The 25,671-nt window shown below is 39.1% G+C and overlaps 1 protein-coding gene across 6 annotated transcripts in view; it reads right to left on the bottom strand.

The window, feature by feature from the left end:
• Positions 1–21,011: 21,011 nt before the first annotated feature.
• BIRC6 (baculoviral IAP repeat containing 6) overlaps positions 21,012–25,671 on the bottom strand; it is a 176,119-nt gene continuing 171,459 nt past the window's right edge. For all 6 annotated transcript variants that reach the window (XM_063151839.1, XM_063151838.1, XM_063151836.1 and 3 more), the window contains 2 exons: positions 23,436–23,570; positions 21,012–22,377 (listed from right to left, as the gene is read on the bottom strand). In XM_063151839.1, coding sequence (XP_063007909.1) covers positions 22,198–22,377; positions 23,436–23,570 — 315 coding nt within the window. In that variant the 3' untranslated portion in view covers positions 21,012–22,197. The remainder of the gene's footprint in view (positions 22,378–23,435; positions 23,571–25,671) is intronic.

Raw genomic sequence — 25,671 nt, forward strand, 5'->3', positions numbered from 1 at the left:
CCTTCAGCAACCAAAAATCTGCACTGAAATGATTTCTCATATTCTCTATAATGAATTTCTCCCTAAACCTTTGCAACTTCTAGCTTCTTTGAGGATTATCTGTCCTGGCAAGAACAACAACAAGATAAATGTTCTCTTTCAAAACCTGCCTCAACACGCTTGTCAATATTTACTATATATTTATAACTTGACACGGTGAAGGATTGATGAGATCATTACAGTGGATTAGGATGACTCATTTCCCTGTCCTCCATGACTGCTTCTGCTTAGCTCTTTACTTCTCCTGACTGCCCAAAGGAGAAACTCTGACGTGTTCTGAGCAGGCTTCCAGAGAGTTGGAAGAAATCCATTCTTTTACAGTCCTTGAAGATGTCCAAAAGATTCTTCCAGCAAATTTTCTGTGTAAAACCAGCACTCAAGTGATTTTTAATTCATCTTGCAGTTGTTAATCATTAGACTCCACAAACATCAGGAAATCTGTGTCATTCACAATCTCTTACTTTCCACAAGCAAATTTCTTAGTACAAATAAAATCAGGCTTTGACTTTCACTTCTGTATAATCTTTTAGATCCTATGGTACAGTGAGTGGTATCATATTCCAGTCCTCTTCCAGGTTTCCTGTGGCTAGTAGGATGAAAATAACTTCCTATAGGTTTTCCAGCTGTTCTCAGCAGCAAAATGATGCCTTACTTTTGTATCTGTGGGAAATTCTTTCCTCTTTCTGATGTTGTAGGTTTAGGAACATTCTGGTAGGGTTATGACTAGAACTGCTTATGATGAGAAAGCACTTTTTATAGCTACTGTTTGCCTGAGCTCTGCTGATCTATTTATACATCCGTTCTGTTCAAAGACTGACTAGAGCGATTATTAGTGAAAATAGATGAGGAAATAGTAAGGGATTAGCCCATGTCTACATGCTACTTTTGTTCTGCCATGAAATCAGCTGTGGGGCATTGTGATCATACTTTGAACAGGAGGGTAAGAGAAACATTCACACTGTTCATTAATTCTCAACCTGCTCACCTGAAAGAAAAGCAGTTGCTTTGGACTTACACCGTGTCTCAGAGGAAGAGCTCTTCTTGTTTGGCTTTATGAGAAAAAAAATTCTTAACAACAGAACAGTTCTGGGTTTTGGTCCTTATCTACTCCTAACTTTAGGATATTTGTCTGAATTGTCTAAGGCTCTTTTTCACTATATACTACCTTTAGGTTTCCTGATAAAGATTGATGGCAACAAATACTGATATTTTACGAAGGAGCAAAAGTAATCTAAATCCAGATTTGCAGTAACAAATTTAGCAAAGAAAATTAAAAAATCTTACAAGAAAGTTGTTAGAGACATAGGAGTCTATCAAGAGCCAGAGAATACTTTTTATCTTTCTATGGATTCACACACAGCAAAAATATGTTGGTGGTCTGACATCCCAGAGTGGCTTTGCATTGTCTGAATGACAGAACTGCATCACAATGACTCATTCTCGTTGCGTACTGACATCCCTGCTGGGGAAGAGCTGCTGTCTCTCCCTTGTAGCAATTGCAGTTGGCACATTTTTGTTTTCTCCTCCCAATGAAGTTTCTGTCCTAACAGACATCCACAGTGGAGAAGAAGAAAGGCACTTTTGCAGGTGCAGTAAGTCGTTTGTGGCTCTATTAGAAGCAGGTATTCACTTCTCCAAATGGAAAAGCAATGTAAAATCCTACCTCCAGTTTCTAGGGATTTTGCTATAACTGAATTCCTTCCGATGCCAACACATAAGAGGATAACACAAGCATAATGCTGATTTGTGCTGTTTTTAAGTGCCTTTCCTTTATAGATGTAACATCTAAACCCTTTAGAATGAAGATGCTAATCCTTTTAAAACAATCTTGTGCGCAGCCACCAAAAGAAAAGCCTTTCTAAAATAAGATGATCAGCCAGTGCTACAAATTCTTTGTATTCAGTTCCACTCAGCTCAGAACTATCCAGCCTGGGATAGTTCTGGTACTTATGAAATGGGCTTTGCCATACCAGAAATGGTACTTATTCCATGGGCTTTGCCACCATACCTCACTCCTAGATGAAATGAACCAGGAGAGGCACACATAGAGGAGATCCTTCCCTGACTCCATGTTCTTCTAATCTCTCTGGATGTAGATGAGGCATTGTGTTTTCAGGGCAGATCTCCAAATTTATGCTGAGGGCAGGGAGAAGGGAACTCAATACATCCTTCTTCCAGAAATTGTGATCATTTCCCGCCCCCCCCAACACTTATCATCCTCTGTAACCTCAGTGACATAGCAGGTGATCTGCCCTTGCACAAAGTCACTAGAATTTTGTTGCTCACTGCATTTTTCACAAGGACTCTTCAGGTGAACGTTAATATTACTGCCAAATTCTTGTCAGCACACTCGGGCTAAGAGCATATGACTTAATGTCTGGCAAAAGTCCTACAGGATTTGCTTCTGAAAATTGATAAGCCCTCACAAGTTGAGGAGAGATCAGGCCAAAGAGGCACAATCAAGTGCCCTCCGGAATAAAAACATCCTTTCTTTGAACTTCCAAGGAATATATTTTGGGTCTCTGCTGCTACCTGTGTCTTGATAGTGCTCTTAGATCTTCTTGTCCAGACCTATTTTTCTTTTTTAACTATGTGAAGCCATGTTTTGGCTTTTCTTGCCCAGGAAATGGAAGCTTAGGTTTTTTATTCAAATTTTCCTTTGGAGTTGGCAGTAATTCTAAGGCTGAGCTACACATTCATTGTTCCTATGCTGGATGCTCACATGCCATTTTAACCTTCAATGCAGGTAAACTTTGTAAAGCTGTTTAACTTTTCCTATATTGTCACAAAGTAGGTTCTTTTTAGAACCTATTTATATATTCTTTCTTCCACCAAGGGATTTGTTGCCATGATGAAAGGTATTTTTCACTTATGCATTACATTTTAATGATTTTTTTTTTACCTGCTGAAATCAATGATAAATTCATTTAGGAAATTTTAAGCTAATGTGTCATCACATGATCTGTGCTCAGAAACAAATAAATTTGGATTTCTTGACCCTTAGGAGCAGGTCTATTTCTTCTGGTGTTTTTCTGACAATCACTAAAGCATCAGAGAACCAGATGGTTCTTTTAAATTCCTTATTTTTTTCCTGTTATTCGGTAATTCTCAGTTTCTCTCTGATTTCCTTGTCAAATTTTGATACTTTCTTTATGAACTAGTCTGTAAAAAGAGCCAGAAAAGGGGGAAGTTTTAGGGGAGTTTATGATAGTCTTCCCATTTGTAAAAAGTTGCTGTAAAAAAGACACACAGTGTTCAGCACACACCTGGACTTTTGTGGTTTTCTGATGCTGCAAGCTTTGTCTAAATGATCTCTGGATGAAGGTTTTTCCTTGTGATTTTGTCTTCTCTCAAGTTTTTCTCTGAGCCATGAATCCCCACGATATGAGATGGCTGCATTCACATTTGATGAGACATTGCACAGAATATTCTGGCTTAACTTTCATCAGTACAGACCTTTCCTGGTCTGCTCCATTCAAGTTGCAGTCAGGAAAAGGGGGACAAGATCTTTCATGGATGGTTGTGACCTGATTAATAGATTTAAAATGATGTGTCCCATTTACAGTGCTGCTCAACCATACTGTAAGAGTTTTTAATGATTTTAGAAAAATGATGCAAAACATTTAGTCAAGGCCTCTCAAAAAACCCCAACTAAAGCAAATCTTTCCTCCTCTTCTTCCTCTGCTGTTTTGGCTTTTTACCTCAGTCCCCACTCTGCACCCAGGCAGAGCCCTAAAATTAGTAATAAGTCTCATTGTGGGAATGACACCTGAATGACCTTAAAAAGAGGAGGCAGAATTACAGCTTTGATTGGAAATGGCTGCAGCTCTTTCTTGGTGGTTTTTTTTACAGTTATCTATATTCAGTCTTAATGGTGTTCCATCTACTGAAATAATGCTTTATTGCTTTTCTATAAATTTAGCAATATAAGCAACCACTGTGTGTTGCTTTCCTTCTTTTCTGTAACTAAACATGCTTTTTAATAGTTGAATTTAGTTTGCAGAGCTGACATTGAGACTGGCTGGCATGGAGACAGATTCTGATAGCATCACAGCATGCTACAGGTCAGGACTTAATTTAGTCTGGCTTCTGGTGTGGACGGATTCTCCTGTAATGTCATCTTTCTGCTCCTGACATAGAATAATAGCTAGTTCTATTTACATCTCATTTTCAAGTCACAAAATTCCTGCCAGTGCCAAAAAGACAAAAAAGGCACAGGATAAAAAGACCGGATAAAAGCCCTTGCTGTAGTTCGTTTGTTTCTGGAAGAATGGAAGTGAAGTTGTGGACTTTAGTCCCACTCTCTTAAAAATAAATAAAGCTAAGATACAGCTTTTATCCCTAAGTCACCTAATTAGCATAGCAGTACATGTTTGTAACATTGTGCAGCTCTCCAGTTTCTCACTAAGCATGCTCTGGGTTGGAAGATCATTGAGTTGCAACACCATGACCACAGGCTGGGTCACCTTCCACTGGACCAGGTTGCTCAGGGCCCCATCCAATCTGGTCTTGAGCATTTCTTATTTAAATGAATTACTTGCTAAAGTTCTGAACTTAAAGGAATCTGCTTCAGGTATTTAGTATGTGAAACCTGAGTTTTGGTCCTTGTTAGAGAGGTTACACCAGCATATATTTGTAAGCAATATTGCCTCTCCTTTGGTTTTACTTGTGTTTTTCCCCTTCTTCTAGTTCCTTACCTTTCCTTGCAATGACTTTTTCCCCCTAAAGTCCTTCTTGACAAAATAACAAAATGCATTTTCTGTGTGCATGTGTGTCTCTCTCAGTTAATAAGCCATACTGTCCTCCATTTCTGGCAGTCAGGTTTCTGCTGTTTCCAGGTTTATAATCACTTATTTGGGAGCTTTGCTGCTAGCTTTGTTTTGTAGTATTTGTCTTATCTTCTTCTTACTGCTTATGGGATTTGAGCTTTATACACATGAGATCTTCAATCACCATTTTTTGGCATCTTAACATCTTGAATTAATTTAGGCAGATGAAAGAGATCAATAGGTAAGGCCTTAAATATCCTTGATAGCCAGCTGCTCCTATATTTTGCATGCAGAAGTCTTCCATCTGCTGTCAGGTTGACAAATGAACCAAGTTTGAATGTGTCCCCTGTTTACTTTAATGGCTGAGCATTCGGAGATGCCAAATTCTGTCTTCTGTCTCTGCAGTGAAGTGCATAGGCCTAAGTACAGGAAAGCTTCATGTTTATTATGCAGTACATATCTGATTTAGATAGGTAAAATAGTTAATTCAAATAGTTATTTTTAGGACATTTTTAAGTAGCTTCAGACACATTCCAAATGCAGAATCTTTTAACTGCTTCAGAATTGCACAAGCGGCCCTAGGGAGAGGCAGATGAGAAGCTTATTTCAGTAGCTGACTTTTGAACTCTGGAATTGACAGTGTAATCCTTTGTCACCTGTGTTCCCTAGCTTTATTTCTTGAATTTGATATGCAGTTGCTATAAATCAAAACTTTGTTTACCTTGGCATGTACAGAGATATTTCAGTTGGTCTTAGAAATTATTGCATTATTCCAACTGTTCTAAAAGGAGCTTAAAAACATCTCTAGTAGGTACTCTGTTGTCTCATAGCATTTATGTAGTGACTGGACTCAAACTACACACCCTGTCCTGCTGTAGGAAGGTCCCACACCTGGAATGTACAGAGTACCTGTTGTCACTCTGTCAAGCCTACTGTTTGTCGACACCCAAGTTGGAATAAATTACAGCGTGTGATAGCAAACTTTAAAAGACATCATAAACTAATCTTATCACCATACTACTAGATCAGTGGTTATAAAATTCAATACCTAGATACCATAAAGATTTTATTGTTGCTTAATGGCTTAGAAATAGAAAAAGAAGTAAATCCCATGGGTCTAAGCACAGCCAAAATCTCTGCCAGCATCCAATTTGGAAAGATGCCATTTAGCCTCCAGGAAAAAGGCCTGCCAGCAGCTTGGACTAAGAATGTTCACACTCGCTGCCTAAATAAATAGGCTCTAGACTTCAGACTCTATTGGATGATGGTGACACATAAAAACATATTAACCAACCCTAATAATGAGATAATGCCAACATCTCAGTCCTCCATGTGACAGAAAATAAAGAGAACACTTCACATAAGGGGGCAAAAAGAAGTTCTCCAGCCCCTTTAGTATTGTCCTTATTACCTGATTTCCTAGGGAAAACCAGTCTATGCAGTCTGATCTGTGACTGCCCTCAGTTAAGACACTCAGGAGGCGCTGGCATCATTCCGCTGAACTTAACAGAGACAAAACTTGCCTCTAAGATTATTAAGTTTTCTATATTTGTGAAAAAGCTGGATAGATAAGAGAAAGATAACAGTCACGGTTTGGATCCTGGGTGAAAACTTTTGTATTATTATGTAAAAGAGAACTCAACCTTAGGAGGGCAAGGGGTGTGGGAGAGGGGAATATTAAAGGCCCTGAGAGCAGAAAAAGCTTCAGCTGCGCCTGCAGTCAGCTGAGGCACAAATCAGTTGGAGGCCACACTCACGAACCCTTCTGGACACAGAACTCCAGATTTAGTTACGGCACCATGATCCTTAACATTACTGCTTGCAGCAGCACACATTTGGAAACCTATCAGACAATAGAGTACCTACTACAGATGCTTTTAAGCTTGTTTACCTCTCCCAGTAAATTTTTCTGTCTCTTAAATTCTCTTTGCATAACACAAGGATTTTTTTCCTCAGACCTATCACTTTTTTCCTGTGCCATAGCACCCATGTTCCGTTCTCTGCAAAACTCTGCTGCCTGTGGCAATACAAGCTGCTGTCATAATTCACTTTTGTCCTGTATTCCAGTTAGTGGTATGATTACATTTTACAACCAGCTTACATTTCAATAAAAGTGTGCAGCTTAAAATCTCCAAAATTCCAGTTCTAAATCAGGATTTGTGTCTATAACTCATGCTGGTGTTTTCTAGGGAAGAAGAGGAAGATGGTTCTGGTATACAGAGATTTTCCTTGTAAATTTCTTCTGTCTTAGTGATTGTGGTTTTAATGTCACTGTCAATATGCCCCAAACTTTCTAACACGAGGAATGCTCTGCTACAGGTTACTAGGACAGTTCTGAAAGAAAAATAAAATCTAAAAGAATACTAGCTAAAGTGAAGATGTGAGAGGGGGAGATGAAAGAGAAAGACTTGACATTTTCTCTGTTGAGTCACATTTGCCAAAATCCTTGGACTGCAAAGTTGACAATGATTTTCTTTTGGCATCTTTTTAATTTCACTTGGGATGGAATATATATTCTTACTGAAATATCATTGATTAACAACAGGACTTAATAGGGGTGTATGAGTAAGGTATCATCATAAAAAAAGGGGGAAAAAATGAAATAGTCCCATAAAACACCCTCACCACACCTGCCTTTGCAAAAGACAGCTGGATGTTCACATTAAATTCTGTGTATTTCAATGAAATCAAAATTTAGTGCTACCTTCATGGCAGTTCCCAGCTGCAGCAGCACTGGCTGCTTCCCTCTCATATGTAACACTTCCTTTGGACCCAGACACAGCTGTGAAATCCTGGAACAGAGCTTCTTTAAAAAAGGCATTCCTGTTCCTCACTACATAACAAGTTGCAATTTTTAAAATGCTAATGGAGAGAGTAAAGCTTCAGTGTTTGGATGACTGAAGTTAGAATTTTATTTTTTGGCGCAATTGTAGCAGATTAAAGCCAATCAGAAATAACCATGTTTGAAGGATTTTCCTTTGAACATTTATTTACATCACTTTCTTTCCGACATCAGAACTATAGTGATAGTTTAAGTCAAGTATAAAATACTTTGTGTTGTTGCTTTTCTGTAAGAAAACCCCTAAAGCAAATTAGAAAGTATAAGATGTTACCATTCTTCAACTGCAAAACTTGCACAACTCCTAAGTCAGTTTGTAGCTGGCTTCACATTTTAGCCCAGGAGGATTCATGGTAAGAATGATTCTAGGTGACATTGAGAACTTCTGAAAGAGCCCACCAAGAACTTGGGGCCAGCCAGGCTTTTCTCCTCCTTGTCCTCTCTATAGAAAAAAACCCCCAGCAACCATGGCCAAAAATAACCATGGAAAAAGACTGACTGTGGAAAACTCTAGTCTCTTGAGGACTCAGAAAAATTGTTTGCAGAGTATGACTAAAAGGTGAGTTAGGTGGCTTGGTTTTACTTTTCTAAAAAAACCCCAAACCCAGATATCCCTCTTTTGATCATTTTGTCATCCTAATGTGTTTACCTATACACCAGAAGTAAAAGCAAGACATTCAAATACGTGTGTGAGCAAGGAATCTAATTCAAGATAGAAGGATAGTTTGAGACATAGAGAAAGGATCAGCTCTTGGAAATAATGACTTCCCAGTACTTCCACAGCCTTCATAGTTTCCCTAGACATGAGTGAACTCACATCTTCTGTGATTTGTGACTTTTACACAAACACTGATTAAATAAAAATGAAATTTAAACAAAGCCAATGCAGCAGCAGTCTGCAGGGTTTTTTTTCAGCACATGCTCCAGCACTATTGTAGTCTGATATCTGCTCTTAGAAAATTTTACAGCTTTCTCAGGCAGAATATCTGCCTTTGAATTCTCTTACGGTTTTTGCAAATTATCCTCATCCTTATTATTGAAATTACTAGTTAGAGGGAAAAGACATGTCTCTGTGAAATGTTGCCTTGTGGCGCAGGACACTGGTTTTACATATAACTCTGGCAGCCAGTAGAGTCAAATGTGAGAAATTAGGCAAGTTCTGCACAGGATAATCTTCAATCTATGAATGTCTTGGATGAAGCCACAGGACAAAATAAAACCAAATATGACTTATCTTAAACGTGATTCATCTGCATTCAGTCCATGTAAGAAGATAGTGACAGTTTTTCTCTCATGGTGACAATGCAGGTCAGCTTGAGTTTTGCTTACAAACATAGTGCTCACATAACAGAGCACTTGCAGTTTCTCCTGCTTGTAGTTTTATTTTTTAATAGAAAACATTTCAATAGCAGTTTTTAAGCTCACTTGAATGAGGTCCTTTCTTTTTGCATTTCCAAAACTGTGTTGCTGTTTGTTCATACTAGAGTTGTGCCTCTGCTAGATCCTGCTGTTCCACTCAGTGCACAAACACACCATAAGAAGCTTGACAGTTCTAGGGAAAGTCTGATTTCAGCCCTGCAATCAAACTGCTTTGCTAACTCATTGCCTGGGAAGTAATTTTTAATAGCCCATATTAAAACAGGGACTAGAATTCTTCATCACAGCTGAAGATTTGGGTGGCAGTCCTTGCTACAGGGCTAGCAGGCAGCAGCAAGCTCTGGCTGCTCCTCGGGGCTGGTGAGGACGGAGCTGGGAGGGCAGGGCAGGGCCCCCCACAGCACCTGGGCAGGGCAGCCCCACAAGCCACAAAACCCAGTCAAGAGCATTACAAAACTCACCAGGTCCAGGGTCAAGCCAGCCCAGGGCTCCAGTTCAAGAGAATCCATGGCTATGGCAGAGGCAGAAACCAACAGCAGCTCAGCCCAGGCAAAGGGCACGAGCCCTGGGCTGGGTTTAAATAACTCGGCTGAGCCCACAGGAACAGCTGTGTGTGGAAGCTGCAGGTGGGGCTGGTCAGGCTTGTTAAGACCAGGGCCTGTCACTGGGGGCTCTGACAAGAACCCTTCCAGTGTTTAAGATGGGAAGAGTTGTTACAAGATGTGAAAAATGCCAATCAGTTGTTTTTAAAATTGTAAAAGTTTAATTGTAATAAAATGGTTATAAAAATAGTAATGCAATTAGAGTAATAATAATTTGGACAATTTGGATTAGGACAATACAAGACAATAGAGACAAAGAGTTATGGACATCCGGGTACCTTTTACTGGGCAGCATAAGCCCAAAAAGGACACACGTTAACAGAGGATTAACCCTTAAAAACAATAGCCTGTGGCATATTCATACATCTCATACACGATGCATAAATTCCATTCAAACACAAGATTCTATCTGGTCAGCGTCAACTTCTTCCTCTTAATCCTGACGTTATCTTCAGGGATGAGCAAGGTGGGAAGAAGTTCTTTTCTTCTGATAATGGAGCAATAAATTCTCTTTCTCTGAAAGATTTAGGTGTCCTATGGCTGCTGTCTCACTGCGAGTCCTTTCTTTAAAAAAGTATCTTACATAGCATAGTTTCTATTTTAACACTTTGTTATAACCTAATACTATATTTAACATACTGTTTAAGAGAATTAATACAGCATAACTTTCTAACACAACACATATAATATTAATTTTAATAATTGCAAAAAGCCAATCATAAAATACGCATTTTTCATGCAAGATACACTTGGAGATGCTGTGGAGTGCTAATGTAGTAAAAGGCAGAGAAAACAACATTTTTATAAGTCAGCTGTGTAAACAGCTGCATCTTGTCGGATTTTATCTTTTTAATGAAAAGATCTGAGTGCTACACAAATAATGGAAATTGCTGCAAACCCTCCATGTATTTACAATCAGGACATTGCAGGAGCTGTCATGGTAGATCCTGGAAAAGGATGAAAAGAGGAATGCTGAGAAGTGGCATTGCTGACAGGCCTGGAAGGGTTTTGTTTTAGTTTGTCCATAATGCAGTGTGAAAGATGGATGAATGTGTTTGTGGAGGAAAGGGTAAACAGGCAATGGAAATCAACGTTGCTGTACCAGTTCCATACATGTGTATTAAAAACTCCAGTGCCTTGTTCAGGAGGTGATGAATAAGGTGACAGAGTGGACATATAAAAGGTCTGATATACATTACTGTTACTGACAAGGAAAATAGTTATTAAAGGTAGCGTTAAGCATCTGGACAAGAGGTTCAGTCCTTGACCAAGGCTCCTTTGAAGTCTGTTTTATTTCTTTGGAGTGCAAGAGAATTTTTCAAGCAAATGAAAGCTAGTCCATGTTCCTTCCACCCCCACAAAATTTACATTCTTTTCTCTAAAACACCTCCTGTTTGTCTTGGAATAAAGAGCATTTCAGCCTCATAGCTCAAAAATAGGGCAGGTGGTGCCCTTGCAGAATTTAAATAAGATATCAGCATGTTGACACCTGTAAGGGAAGTGGTTAGAGCAATTATGCAGTGCAGTCACTGGGATGTCAAAAACAGAGAAAAAAGAAATTTTACTTCAGCAAATGCTGCATAGAACAGTTTTGCAAATTGCTTAACATTATTCTTTGGCTTACCACAGTGCAATGGGCAGAAATTATTAGAGAGAGAGACATGTACAAGGATTTAAAGAAAAAAAAGTAATTGATTTCTGCATGTAGTAGGTGGAATGAATTAGAGGGAATTTAATATATCCATAGCTGGCAGGTTTGATTTGTCGGCTTTTAACACGGCTTTAGAGGATAAGAGGCCTCAGTATTACTTTAAAGCCTGTGCTATCTTTATCAACGTCAATGAGAACAGAAGTTTGACTACTCAGTTTTTTGAAGTAAACACAAAGTTGACAGCTACAGTCTTGTTCCTGCACTGAATGCAACATGGAGAATGTCTGCATGAAATTCTCTTCTTTTATGTTACCACTGTCATTACCTTTTAAATGTGTCATTAACATATCACTAAAATGAATCATTGTTTCAATTACTGAATTGCATTTTATATTTTCTTCTTAAAAGGGACAGAAAGGTGAAGAGCCTGAAAAAGAATAAAATAGAACACATTTAGGGTGCCATTTTAGGAAAAAAAAATCTATGAAGATTTTACTGTTAATCTAGAAAATACTGTATGCATTAAGAGAATTGGGAATCCTAATATAAGTCCTAAACACAAATTAAATAGTCTGGAGTGATGGGCCTCTAAGTGCAAGAAGAAAACACTTTTTGAAAGACAGAAGTCAAGCATTGCATGAGCAGGGAGAATATACAAGGGAAAGAACAATGCAAACTTTGGAAAAGTTAATAGCAGTTTTTGCAGTGAGAGAAAGATAAATGAATAGGAAAAATCTATGAGCTGATAAAGGTAGTCATGCAGGGAAACAGCACTTGAGAATACAGTGCTTGAGTTTAAATGTTTTAGTGAGAGGAATTCATAATTGAGTCAATTTTTTTGGCTCTGATTCTATTTTGAGTTTCTTGAGTCAGCAGTATAGATTATACCACCCAGATCCTGACTGATTGCTGCCAAAGTTTGGTCTCATTTAAAGTGGCATCCTCCAAGATGCCAGGAAACCAACATGCAGCTCTGGATTAACCCCTTGATACTGCACTGTAATCTATTTCCTTTCCCCTGTGTCAGTATTGAGAAATGAATGAAGCTCCTCAGAAGGACAGAGGCTGTGTCATACCTGCCAGAACAGGGCAGGGTTATTTCATTTGATTTTGCTTTCCGGTCGTGATCAGTGGGCTGGTATGCAAGTACAATGATGGAAATACAGTCTCCCTTTATGAGGGTAAGAACAGAGGGAAAAATAAGATTTTTTTGTCCCCGAGGTGGTTGGTTTTACTTTTGATGTGTGATGTGGGAGGCAGTAGGATTCCTGGACAGTATGCAGAAGTATGGAAAAAGAAATATTTTTAAAATTTTCTTTGTGTATTCAGGAGGCTTTACTGGTGATATTTGTTTGGTTTGGTGTTGTTTTGATTTTGTTTTGGTTTTTGCTTTGTTTTGTTTGCTGTTTTGGTTTTGGTTTTTTTCCCCTATACTGTGTACTGAGATTTTCCTGGTGCAAGGCCATGCTAGTTATATGCCCCACCCTAAAAATGTATTTCAGAGCCCATCTAGAGAAATTTAAATTGGGGAGCTAATCAAGCTGAATAAAAATTAATAAACATGACTGATAAAATAAGTGGGTTGATTTCGCCAAGAAACTGTGCTTTTTGTAATCAATCAGATTAGTTAAAGGAGCTATTAAAATATATACATACATTTTTAATTCTTTTTTTTTTTTCTTTTACAGCAGAGAAGGAAACTGAAAGTTATGAGGTAAGGCTGAGATGAGGCTTTGCTTGCATGAGCAGCTGAGCTGGCCAAACAGGTCACTGCCTCTGAAAATGAGAGGTCTCAACACCCTGTCCTCCTGCCTTGCTTCCATCCACGCTGCCCTGTGCATTCCCTGGAGGCTGCAGCTCCTGGCAGGTGTCTCTATGTTCGGGCAGCTTCTTGTCATGTTGAGGATGACACTGTCACAGTGATGGCAGTGTTGGATGAGCAGCTCAGCTCTGGAGTGCTGCAGCCACCCCCATTCATGCAGCAGTGACCTCCTAGGCCAAGCCAGGCCATGGCACAGGACTGTGTGTTGTGCTTCAGGATGCAATGGATAATTAAAACATTTGTGTTAACCATTGTGCATAACATTGTACTGAAATTTTACATTTTACAGAAATAAACTGCCCCAACAAAATTGCTTCTCCTTTGGAGTCAGGTGTTGTAATTTGAACATCAATAGGAACAAATAATGAACAAATGCACACTTTTGAGTATTAATTCTCTTTTGCACACAGTAGATATTCAGCATGATGGCATTTGTTTCTTCAGGGTGTCTGATTTCTAAGTTAAAATATAAAAGTCTCATGTACAAAAACCTGGCTTTGAAGTTGCCGACTGTGAAGCTGAAAGAGCCTCAGCCCTGTGGGACCCATTTCAAGAGCTGGATAAATGCTGAGGGGCTATCCAGCCTTCCATTTTATCTGTGTGGGAAATGGATGTTTTTAAAAGGGACTTGCTTTTTCATTGCAGCTGTTGTGCGTGGGCTGTTGCTCACCTCGGATTAGATGAGCTGCGTGAAAAGAGAACTGCTCTGCCTCACCCAGCAGGGCTGTGGTTGTACATACCATGGCTACAGCGAGGGGGAGGGATTAAAGCTGTGGGAAACAGATTTTCAGCTGTTTCCCCAGTTTGTTTTCATGTTTTCTCCAAAGGAATAAAAAGGAGCGAATAGAAAAACAAAACCATTTTGAATCAAACCAAAATCAGTTATTTCTTCCAAATCTTGACTTGAAATCTTGCAGAGAGAAATGGGGAGTAATAGCTTTGACTTATAGGTTTGGTCCCAGCCCTTCCCTTTTCCATGATGCCATATATGGATATATATTTGTTGTACCAGGGTGCTGCAGCTTTTCAGAAAATAGTTGCATTTTAGTTAAGGTATAGGCTGTAATTCAGACAAAGTTGCTTGCTTTTGGTGGGGGAGAAATAAAATTCTGTTTCTCTCCTGTTCTACTTGTTTGAGGATTCTTATGCACACAGCCAAATTAGATGCTAAGCTAATTCCAGTTTATGTGTGTTCAACTATATGTGCCTGTAGAAATGGTGATCATGAAGCCCTGAATTTCAAGAACTGTGCTAAAAAAGGGAAGAAATTAAAACCTGCAATATTAATCATTATTTTATTATTAATTATTATTTTAATCATCTTTTACAAACTATTAGCTGGAGCTTGATTTTTATTCTAGAAAGGTTTTGGGTTCTTACATTTTTAAGCTCTGTGTATTTTTTTTAGTCTGTAAAAGTGAGTCTGTGTCCACACAGTATTTATGTCTATTTAATGAAGATTAAAGTAAAATTTTACTCTTTAGCAGCTGACATCAATCTTGTCCCCTCTCTCCCCTCCCCCTGCCCCCCACAACCTTTAGTGCTAAACAATGTTCCAAAAGGAAAATTTATTATATCGCCTATTTCAATTCTCTGACATCATTCTGTCATGGCAATGAAGTGATTTACATGGAAAAATGTATTACCTCTGCTTTTAGACAAAATGAGTTTATGATGATTAATGGTTTTACTGCAAGTATGACAGAACCTGGAAATGGCCAGCCTTTCTAAAATGAAACATGACCTATGCTCAAATTTTCCTCCTTTTTATTTTCTTCAGTTATTGTAAAATGGTTTTGGTTGTGAGTAAATTAAAATATAAAAATTACGTCTTGTAACTGAAGTAAGCTATAAATGCTGGGGTGCCATGGTAACATCGTTGCAGAAATGGAGACAAAAGGGAGAGAGAAATCAGCTTGAAGCACAGAGTCTAAACTATTGTGATGGCAGGGGACTTGGATCAAATATTCCATGAGGAGTCCAAGTCCTCAAGGAAGGCACATGTTTCATTTGGGGAAGAGTGGGCTGAAGGCTGATTGTCTCCAGCTGTCCCTCCTGCTCACCATTCCTATGATTCTGTAACAGTTGACTTTGGGCAGAGAACTTAGAATACAGAATGCTCATATGAATGGAGAAATAGTATTTTAACAGGAAAGCATGGAGCAAATAATATTTTCTGATCCATGCCTTAAAATGACATTTGAAACATTTCCTTTAGCTTCATACAGAGCTATATTTTTCCTTAGATATCATATAAATAACAAGTGATACACCAAGGCCTAAACTAGGATGAGAAGAAGATGCTGATTAAGAACTCTGAAATATTTTCTTTACATATGTTAACTGAACTAAACCCCAAAGGCCATTAAGGCAAAAGCTATTCAACTATGCAAAAACTTAAATTCAGGAAAAATGTAAACAGTGGCATTTTTTTCCCAGGGGCCTTATGGAACAGAATCGCTCTTCTAAAAAGAAGGCAAAGGTTGGCAATTTAATCTGCATGGAGATTTTATATCATTCACAAGATGTAATATTTGAGAATGAATAATTTTTGTATGACAGATCAACTACATATTGCTTCTGGACATTTAATCCCAGGCTGTGATGGATGCTGGGCACTGAGCACTGCTCTGCTGCCTCACTGGAGCCTTGGTGCCTTTCAGTGTGTGGAAAAGTATAAAATGAAGTATTGGGGAAAAATGAAAAGTGGATGAATTTACAGTCATGGCTTGTCCTTAGTGACATTGATTGGCCAACTGTCTTTGAGGGCACCCTTGGCAATGGAAAATAACTTGCTGCTGGATTCTGTGCATGAAAAGGCATTTGCAAGTAAAGCAAAAATGTATTTAAGGTACTGATTAAAATACACAAGTCATACTAACATTTTCAGGAAGACAGCAGTATCACAACAAGCATTTTAACTGTGTTATTTTTGTTCAGATGATTAATCCAAGTCTTCCATTAGGCATGCATTGAATTTAGCATTCTACTGCAGTTCTCTATATGCAATCTAGAAATTTCAGCACTGTCCCTCATTGACTTCTGCTACCAGTACAGGCTCTTGAGAGCTCTTCAAGACTGACCTGTCTTTCCTGACTTACACAGTTGTTTATCAGGAGCCATGTACTGCTGTTCTCCCATTCTTTGTTCAAATGGCTTGGCTTTTCCTCTGATACAACTTATTGTTCATCTGGTTATTTGTTTTCTAACATGAATTTCCTTGGAGGGAGAGCTAGAAACAAGTGAAAGAAGGTTTAACACATTCGTAGGCAGTGAAGATACAAAAGAATATTTTGTTCTTTCCTTACCATTGCTTCAGTTATCATCTGCTCTCATCAACAGCAATTGTTTGAGTCTGAGTGTACATAGTGTACGTTTGTAGTGTTGTCTGTTTTGGTTTCTTTAAGTAGAGTGAAATTTGTATGGAGCTAAATCAATAGTTGGATGTAATTTACACCTTGTTTTCCCTGTTCTGTCAGATGGATCAGGTGGTGTCTGTTAGATTCTTCATGTGGCTGACCCTGAAGTCTCCCAGGGACCTGTACTGGAGCAGTGTTTCAGTGTCTGTGTGACAAGCCCACACACTCTTGCCATCCTTAGTGACCATGAGGCAACTGGAGATGTGTAGAATTGAATGATTTTTTTCCACTAGTCTGAAGTTCCTCTAATGCTCTGGGACTCTTCCAGAATCCCACATGCTATGTCAAAATTCAGCCAGCCAGATGGTTGCATGATTTCTCTTGTGACTGCTGCTTTGCTGGAGGCCAGCCCCTGTGAATTTTATCTATCACATCAAATTTCTCTGCTTGAAACTGTCTCAAAATACAGCTGAGATGTGCAGTGTGACTATTTGGTAGCTGAGAAGATGGGTCCTGTGAGCAAGCACAGCATTTGCTTTCCAGCAATCCTGCTGCTGGCTGCTAGGTTTTGATGTGCCACATCACCTCCATTCCCTGTTGAATCACTGCCCCACTGTGTTGCCAGCAAGCAGCTGCAAGGTTTCCAGGGCAGCCTGAACTGTAGCTACAGCCAGGATGAAGGCAGGGACCCATCCTGCAGACCATTCCCAGCCCCTGTGCACAGGGATCTGGCACCCTGGATTCCCTAATGCAGGAATGCTGGTGCTTGGCCGGGCTGGTTGTACATATGTGATGATGGTGGCCTTGTCCCAGCCTGAAGGAACCACACTGGTGCCCCTCCTGCAGTGTTAAAGAGCTGCTGTCATAGTCCAGGCTTAGAAATGTGCTGCACCAGAATCCAGCTAAGGCCACCTTCCCACACGCTGCTTAAAATACTTGCAGAAATAAGTTTATACTGAAAATTCTGCAATGATTGGAGAAATTTTGATTGAAAAAGTTCTGGAAGTTTGCATTAATAAGCTTATTCCTAATTTAGGTATGGGTGAAGTTTTCTGTGGCTGAAAACTTAGAATTTCAAGGTGAAAGAACCAGACTTCTGGAAACATCCAAGGCACTGCTAAGGAGCAGACTATAAGACATTTTCTGTTGGTATTCTGTTTCTGCATCACATACTTGTTGAAATATTTTAATGAAAACAGAGAAGATGGAACCTGCCCCCCACCCTCCGAGTTTTGCTGTTCCCATTGCTCTCCCGGTAGGTAAGAAAATCCTTAATGAAGCAACACAGAATCTTTACAGTTGGCAAACTGTATTTTTTTATCATGAGATTTTCAGTTTGCTTTCATTTTCCACATCTGCACTCTTAATGCAAAGGGTAAGTAGAATTAATACACCTGGAGAACTAAGTGGACCAGGTTATCCTTTGAGAGCCAAAACTTGGGCTCTGAGGCAAGACCAAAGGAGACTGCAGCCTACAGAGATGACAGGTCCCAATATGCAGAACTCTCTCAATCAAGACAGAGAATTATGGTTTGGGATTTGCTTTCCGAGCCTTTATAAAACAGAGGCAGTGGTGAGATTATTTGGGAGCTCTGCTATAGTAATTCAATGGGTGGATAATGTATTTTCTGCATTCATGGTTTAGGAGAATAAAACAACGGCAACACCCAAATCTCTGGAGAATCAAAATGTTTTTACCTGTGATTCATTTCAGTAATTGTGGAGCTTACTTCTACCCCCACTCAGCTCAGTGCATTTCAGAATGCTCATTGTGGTGATATAAATGCCCTATTGCTCCTACTAAAGCTGTCACTGTCTATGTAGAAGGAGAAAAAAAAATACAGCTCAGGAAACATTTTCAAGACTGCCAGACCAGATGCATTTATATTTGGATAGATATGTGTGTGTGTTGGTAAAAAATATTGAGAAATAGATCTGAAATACCTTCTGCACCTTGCACTTGTTCCTTATGACAAGAAGAAATGAAAATCTGTCTCCTTTCTTTTGCAAAATGCTTTTAATTTCTGTTTTCTATAGAGATAGTTGACAGGCTAAGAAGGTGAGTCCACTTGGTGGTGACTGGCTTCTGAAGGAACAAAAAAGGAAACACCTATAAATCACACTAGTACAAAGGCAGCATGGAGTTATAAAATGAAGAAGGCCTGCCTGAGAAACTCCAACTAAAAATCTAAGCCTAAATAATTCTCCTTCACAGGGATCAGAACAACATAGTATAGTCCTGGCTTAAATGTGGGTCAGCTGGGTTTGTGTTCAGGTATTTATGGGCTTTACAAGATAAATTATTAATATAGCTGTTTACTTATCAAATTGTTTTCCTCAGGACATAAAACAGAACATTTTCTGAAGTGCCACCAGAAACATTTTGGGGAATAAAAGTAATAGATGACATAGCTGGGAAAAAACATTATTTTGAAGTAATGTTTTCTTAACATTGTGATCCTGCCAGAAACTGAATGCTCTATTTGATAGAGCCATCAAAAGTAGTACAATACATTACCTGTACTGTATGGGAACTTTCTCTTTTTAAAATTTGTTTTTAAAGCAAAGAATAGAAGCTCCACTGCTGCTAAACAGAGCATCCATGCACAGCACTGGCACATGCACACTGAAGCTCTATGGAAGTGATCAGCAGCCCAGTGCCTTACCTGTGGCAGCAGGATTTCACCTGTGGCTGCAGAAGAGTCTTCTCACCTGGCTGGCAGAGGTGCACAGTATCTACCTTGAGCTTATGGAAAGGATTTACACAAGAAAAACATTTACAAAGCCCAACCAACAATGCCACAGAGGTCACTGCAGATCCAGTCCATCTATAGTCACACATATTTTATTGCGCTTTTACCTAAACATTTAACATGTAATTACTGGAGTGAAACTTGGAAGTTGTTTACAGCTTTTATGTTTCAAATTTTGTTTTGTTATTTTATCTTTTTTTTCTAGATGGTCATATTTGTTTCTTCCTGTATAGGAGTGGCAGAATTACAGAGGAGCATTAATCCATACATTTATGCACATCTTCTACCCAGAGGAAACCATCAAATCCTGAGGAGGCACCATCATTACTGCCTGTACTTGGAGAGTGCTGTGGCTGCAGCTGCAGAACAGAACAGTGTGCAGCAGCCAGTGCAACGAGGGCTTTGCTCTCATGGAGCACAAGGGCTCAGGGACTGCCCAGCTGTCTCCTCTTCCACAGACACTGTGCTTGCACCAGGCAGAAAAGCTTGGCATTGTTGGCTGTGAAGCACCATGAAACACTCCTGCCTGACTCTGTGGTGCCTTACTCTTCCTCTGGCAGAGTGACCACAGCAATTCCAAAGGCTGGTAACGTCCCACACTACACTACAGAACTGTAGTGCCAACAATCAATCCTGGGCCAAAGGCAGCACCAAAAAACATGGAGTAAAATCCCATAATGCTCTAACTAGCAGCTTGCTGACTTTTGCACTTTTGAAAATAATTTCTGTTGAATTTTAAAACATTTTCTACAAAGTCAGCTTAACAGTTAAAAACACAGGACCTGAATGGATGGTTAGAAACTGTGATCTATATTTGTACAGGTTTCTATTCACTTTGATGAAATGGTAAGAGATGAGTCTCTCACCTCATAGGCTTTACTGTGATGTTACTGCCATGTAGCATAGCTACCTTGTGTATTTAAAAACCTAAAAATGGGTATTTTGTATTTGTTGCCAAGTTCACAATTTACTTAGGCTGTAACACAGTTGCAATTTATTAAGGATTGAATCTCTGCATTAATTTGGTACAATACCATTCTAGCTCATGTCAGAGCAAAAAAAGGATAATTGGTATGTAGATGCAAATTAGAGTTTAATATCCCATGCAGCTGTTTACATCTGCTTAATTAAGCAGCAGTGACTTCACATTAGCATTGCTATGAAACCGTGAATACACACCAGAGATAAAGGTACAATCATGTTAAGCACCTTCCTCACGTCAAATCAATGCAAGATGGGTACTTCTTGCCTCAGTCTTGTGTTTTAATGGTAAAGAAAAAAGTCTTCACTTTTAAAGAGGATCTTCGGCTTCAATACATTTGGTTTTGGTACAAGTACCAGGATTTTATAAAAACACTGTGCTCCTGTAGACAGGCAGCTTAAGCAGTAAATGAAGAGCTCTAATGGAAACTCCTAACAAATATAATTGGAAGTCAGTGGGTAATTTTGCTTTTGGAGCCTTTAGAGGAGTATCACAGTCCTTTTGAACAGTAATAGACTGTAAGTGAATACCCATCTGGAAAAATGCAGGGCTGTTTTAACACTGATGAAGTTCTAACACTTGGACTGTGTGGCATAAGCTCTTTGTTTCATGTATTTACCAGCAGCTCTGGCACAGGGCTGCTTGTTCTGCTCTGTGACTAAGCACCCCTGAAGTTCCACAGATGTGGCCAAGCTGGTATTTTGAGAGGTATGTACAATCAGAACAGGCCTTGGATTAACACAACACATCAGCAGAACACAAAAACTGCCAAAAGGACTATCAGAACTAACTGTTAACCATCAGCATAAGAACACAACCTCAGTTGGTGCCATTTTTAATGATTAGAAATAATACATTGTAAAACAAAAAGTGAAAAAATTCCAGCGTGATACTTATAAACAAAGAACAAATAGAAAACAAAAAACTTTCGGTTTTGCCTGATTTATAGTATGTATCATACAACAGATCATTAGTCTGAGGTAATACCAGTATTAACTTTTTAGTCCTTCAAGGACTGCTCAAAAATTAATAACAATGATAGCAATGCATGTTATGTTAAAAGTGAGACTTGATTATTAAATCAAGCAAACTCCTCACCCTTATAGTCAGGATCTGTGGTTGCAAGTATAGAAATAATTCTACACAGTAGGAACTACAGAACATCAGAGTCCTGTGTGGCGTGTCAGTAAGAGTAAGCTGCATATGTAAAAATCAGACATTTCAATACAGTAAAGACTTTGTTCCAGAATAGCCCTTTAGAAATTTAGAATACTGTTAGTTTGCATAAAATAGCCAAAAAACCCCAACTAATTCAGAAGTCCAAATTTGGCATGAGGTAAAACCATGTGCATTTATTTCACCTGCATTTTAGATTTAGTAAGCATAAAATTAAGTATGTTGACTGCAATGAATTCAGTCATACAAGTGCAAGTCTTCAGCTAGAATGTATTTTATGGCAGTTTATTTAAAAAATGTACCAGTAAATCATAAAAGAGGGATCATGTCCATTTAACGTTTATTGAAGTATACAGGAGGTTTTCTTTAGAATCAAATATGAGCATGAATATATGGCCAAACGTAAAATCTATCAAATTCAGTGAAAATTTTCTGACTTTAAATAGTAGTTGTAAGAATGACCAATATATATTCTTTGTTACAACCGCCCTCACTCTACAAGTAAAAAAAAAATAATAAACATTCAGTAAACATTCTTTCCTAAGGTAGTTTCCCTTATATATCAGTGATTTATCCATTTTTTGTATACATAACTTTTTAAACATACCAATCAGTGGTTCTCACAATTGAAAAATAAAAGCACAAAAAAGTTTACACTCTTGTACAGGTAAATAAAAGATCATTTTTAATTAAACTGTATATCCTTAAGGGCATAGTATAGTTTCAATTTCATTACCTATTACATAATTAACTTCTTACATACAAATATTGACATATTTGGCTTGTGCTTCAAAGCCGTTGTGTCTACAAAGTCCATGTCAATGCAACTCATGACTTGAAATCAGTGGGGACATCTTTACTGCTGCTGGGTTTAACCTGGTCGTGCAACATGGTCTCTTCTGAGCTTGTTGTGGCACTGCATTTTTCTGGGGAGTCATCAGTGTCTGGATCCAATCCTTCAGGACAGGGAAGTTTTAGAAGTTCTTCCCGCAGCTGGGCTGTGTGACGCTGGATACACAAGAACAAGTCAGTGTGGAAGGCCACAGTTAAAAACAAAACTTTTCACAAGGTTAGACACTCTAAGGCAAAAAGAGGAGTAGGCAGAAAAGGCTTAAATGTACTATTTCAATGTCTGGATCAGCTTCTCCCCTATATTTAATGACTGGTATTTTCATTTTAGTGACAGAAGAATTATCAAGAGCTGCTGGGGACAAATTAAAGGCGGTCAACAGAACTGCAGCCAACAAGTGTCTCACTTTAAATGCTACACTATTGGTCCAGCAGCTGAGTCATATCTGTGTTCAGGGGTAACAGCAGAAACTGGCTTGGACTTGGTAGGTCATACAGTCAAAAAAATTTATAAAGAATTCATGATGAGATCTGTCACAGAGACAGATATGCAGAGATTTGTATACTGATCACAGTAACTTCATTTTGAAGACTGGTGACATTGAAAGAATGGAAGTCTGGCAACAGAAAAAAGAAGCCTTTCTAAATTTGGGGGTCACACTTCAGGGGAAATGAAACCTCAAATATTAAAAACAATATAGCCCTGTTATCTATGTGGTCACAAAATACACAAATGGTAATACTTGGCTAGGAAGGCAGAAAATAGTTATAATGATTAGAATGATTCAAGTTAACACAGGATAAAACTGATTGTAGCTGACCACAGTTTATTAACTGCTTGTCTACTCTACAAGCTTGTTTTCTGGCGAGGAATTGGTTGTAACACAACTTTATCATTAACCTCCACCCACCCTCAGAGTGAACAGAAAAAGCACTTATCACAGAATATTCTGAGCTGTAAGGGACCCACAAGGATCCAGTCCAACTCTGAAGTGAATGGCCCATAGGGGACCAAACCCACAACTTTGGTGTTACACCAGCACCGTGCTCCAACCATCTCGGGGTCACTGCATCCTATACAAAGAGTCATAGAAAAAATAGGCAGGACAGGTGCTAGAGGAAAATCCACCTTGTAGTAAAAATACTGAGGAAATGGAATGCACACACATTGCCTCTCTTGACAACTGGGAAACTTGAATTTGTTACAAACATCTCACCTTGAGAGCTGCTGCATGATGGGACATGGTCCTGCCTACCCGTTTGTCACTGCTGTACTGCTGTATGTCCGCTATCCACTCCTCACACTGAGCCATGATCTCCACTCTTTTCAAGTAGAAGTGTTTGTGGATGACCTGCAAGAAAACATTCCCAATCTAACATGGATGGAAGAACCATATATTTTAACAATACCAAATTTGCAAGACCTCTGTGGGTCTAATTGAATATAAGGGAAAAAAATCATTATAAATGTAATTCAGAATTGAACCAGACTGGAGATAAAACTGGAATTTCTGTCTCAGAGATTTCCAAAATCCAACTGGAAAAAGACCAGAGGAACCTGTTCTGAATTCAGCTGATGCTGTTTTGGGGAGTCTGTTGGTCTGGATATCTCTTTCAGTCTGTAGGAATCCACTGTTTGTGTGCAGCCTGCCATTTTGGCAGTCTCTTGTGTTAGCTGAGTGCAGGGTAAACCAGTGCCAGAAATACACCAGCCGAAGCAAAAGGCAGAGCAGAGCGCTGCTCACGTTCTGCAGTTCAAAGCTGGACGTACTACGCAGGCACGAAGTTCGCACAGGAGCAGAGCTACACAGACACAGTGCTGAGGCTTTCACTGTTTCCTTCCCTGCCCTGTTCTGCTAGAGAAGCACAGAGCAAGCAGGAGCACCACGTCCTCCCCTCACTGACCACGGGCTGCCTATGCAGAAAACAGACGAGCTGTGTCACAGACACATTTTATGAAGAATCCTTTCGTTAGGATTTTTTCTCCAGAGAAACTGAGAAGCCTCAGACGAAAAGAAAAACAGTAACTACCTGCTGCTGTGGAATGCAACAGGTGCATCTTTGATTGGTCCATGTTGGTTGTTTCTAATTAATGGCCAATCACAGTCAGCTGGCTAGGATTCTCTGAGAGTCATGAGCTTTTGTTATCATTCAATTCTCTCCTTTCAAGCCTTCTGATTAAATCCTTTCTTCTACTTTTTTAGTATAGTTTTAATATAATACAATATATTCAATAAAATAATAAATCAGCCTTCTGAAACATGGAGTCAAGATTCTGGTCTCTTCCCTTGCCCTGTGAACACCACCACAGAGCAGCAGCACTGCTGGGCTATGAGCACAGGAACATCGCGCGCTTCTGCCGAGAGCAGGATCACAGCAGCTGCTTCCGAGGGGATGCAGCCACTTGGCTCTAGGCAGAGGCAGCACATTTGGGGACACTGGAATTCTCAGGCCATGGCAATTGAGCTGCCCAGTTTGGATGGGAGCCAGTATTTCACTGAAGAGTAATTTTGGTATTGAAGTACGTATTTGAGTTTAAAAAATCCAACCAATCAACACTCATACAAAGTTGTGAAACTCTACTTGGTGTTGGCTTTGTCTTAAACAGTTTTCTGAAACTCTGAACACTGAAGGCAACAATAAAACCAAAGAAATTTTATTGAGCACTGAGAGTTCTTGGCCATATTGCAACATAACAGGAAAAATAATTTTTCCCTCTGGAGGTTAAAGAAAATAGCTATCTGTCTAAATAGAAATTGCATATTGAAAGCGTAATTGACTTCAATTCTGGATACATTCCTTAAATCCACAATGGAGCTTGGAAAAACTCCCAAAGACTGGCAGTTTGGATCTCCTGAGCCTACTCATCATTTAAGATACTGAAGACAAGAATCAGATTTTTGAAGACAACAGATCTCAGGATGTATGTTCTTAGACTTCAGTCTTCAGCATGAGTTTGCATTTGTGTTACTGAGTTGATCATCACTGTTAAGGTTTCTAAGATAACTGTACAAAAATCCCAGAGGTCTGAACAAAAAGGGAATCTCCCAAAGAAGTGCTCAGATAATCTGAGAGATGCATTTCCATTTGGATGGGGCTGAGGATGGACTCTAGCACTGTTCCAAAGCTGCCTTTTTCATACCAGCAGTGTGACAGCTGCACTGCAGAATAAGCACACAATGACTGAGACTCTTAAAGAAAAGTGCACCAATAATAGCTGGGATTCAGATACCAAATGGTGTAAGACTGCATATCCTTCACTTCTGTACATGTGAGAAGGAATGTGGAGCATTATTGTCCACTGCTTTCTTATATATTCTTATATATTCAATTAATTTAATCTTACTGTGATTTGAGAATGCCTTTTGCCAAAGTGAAACTTTTACATTAGCTAGAAGAAAAAGAAATATTGGCAGAAGTTATTGGATTATGTATCCAGATATCTTTATCATG

The sequence above is a fragment of the Melospiza melodia genome, chromosome 3 (assembly GCF_035770615.1).
Source record: "Melospiza melodia melodia isolate bMelMel2 chromosome 3, bMelMel2.pri, whole genome shotgun sequence".
Taxonomy (NCBI): Eukaryota; Metazoa; Chordata; class Aves; order Passeriformes; family Passerellidae; genus Melospiza; species Melospiza melodia.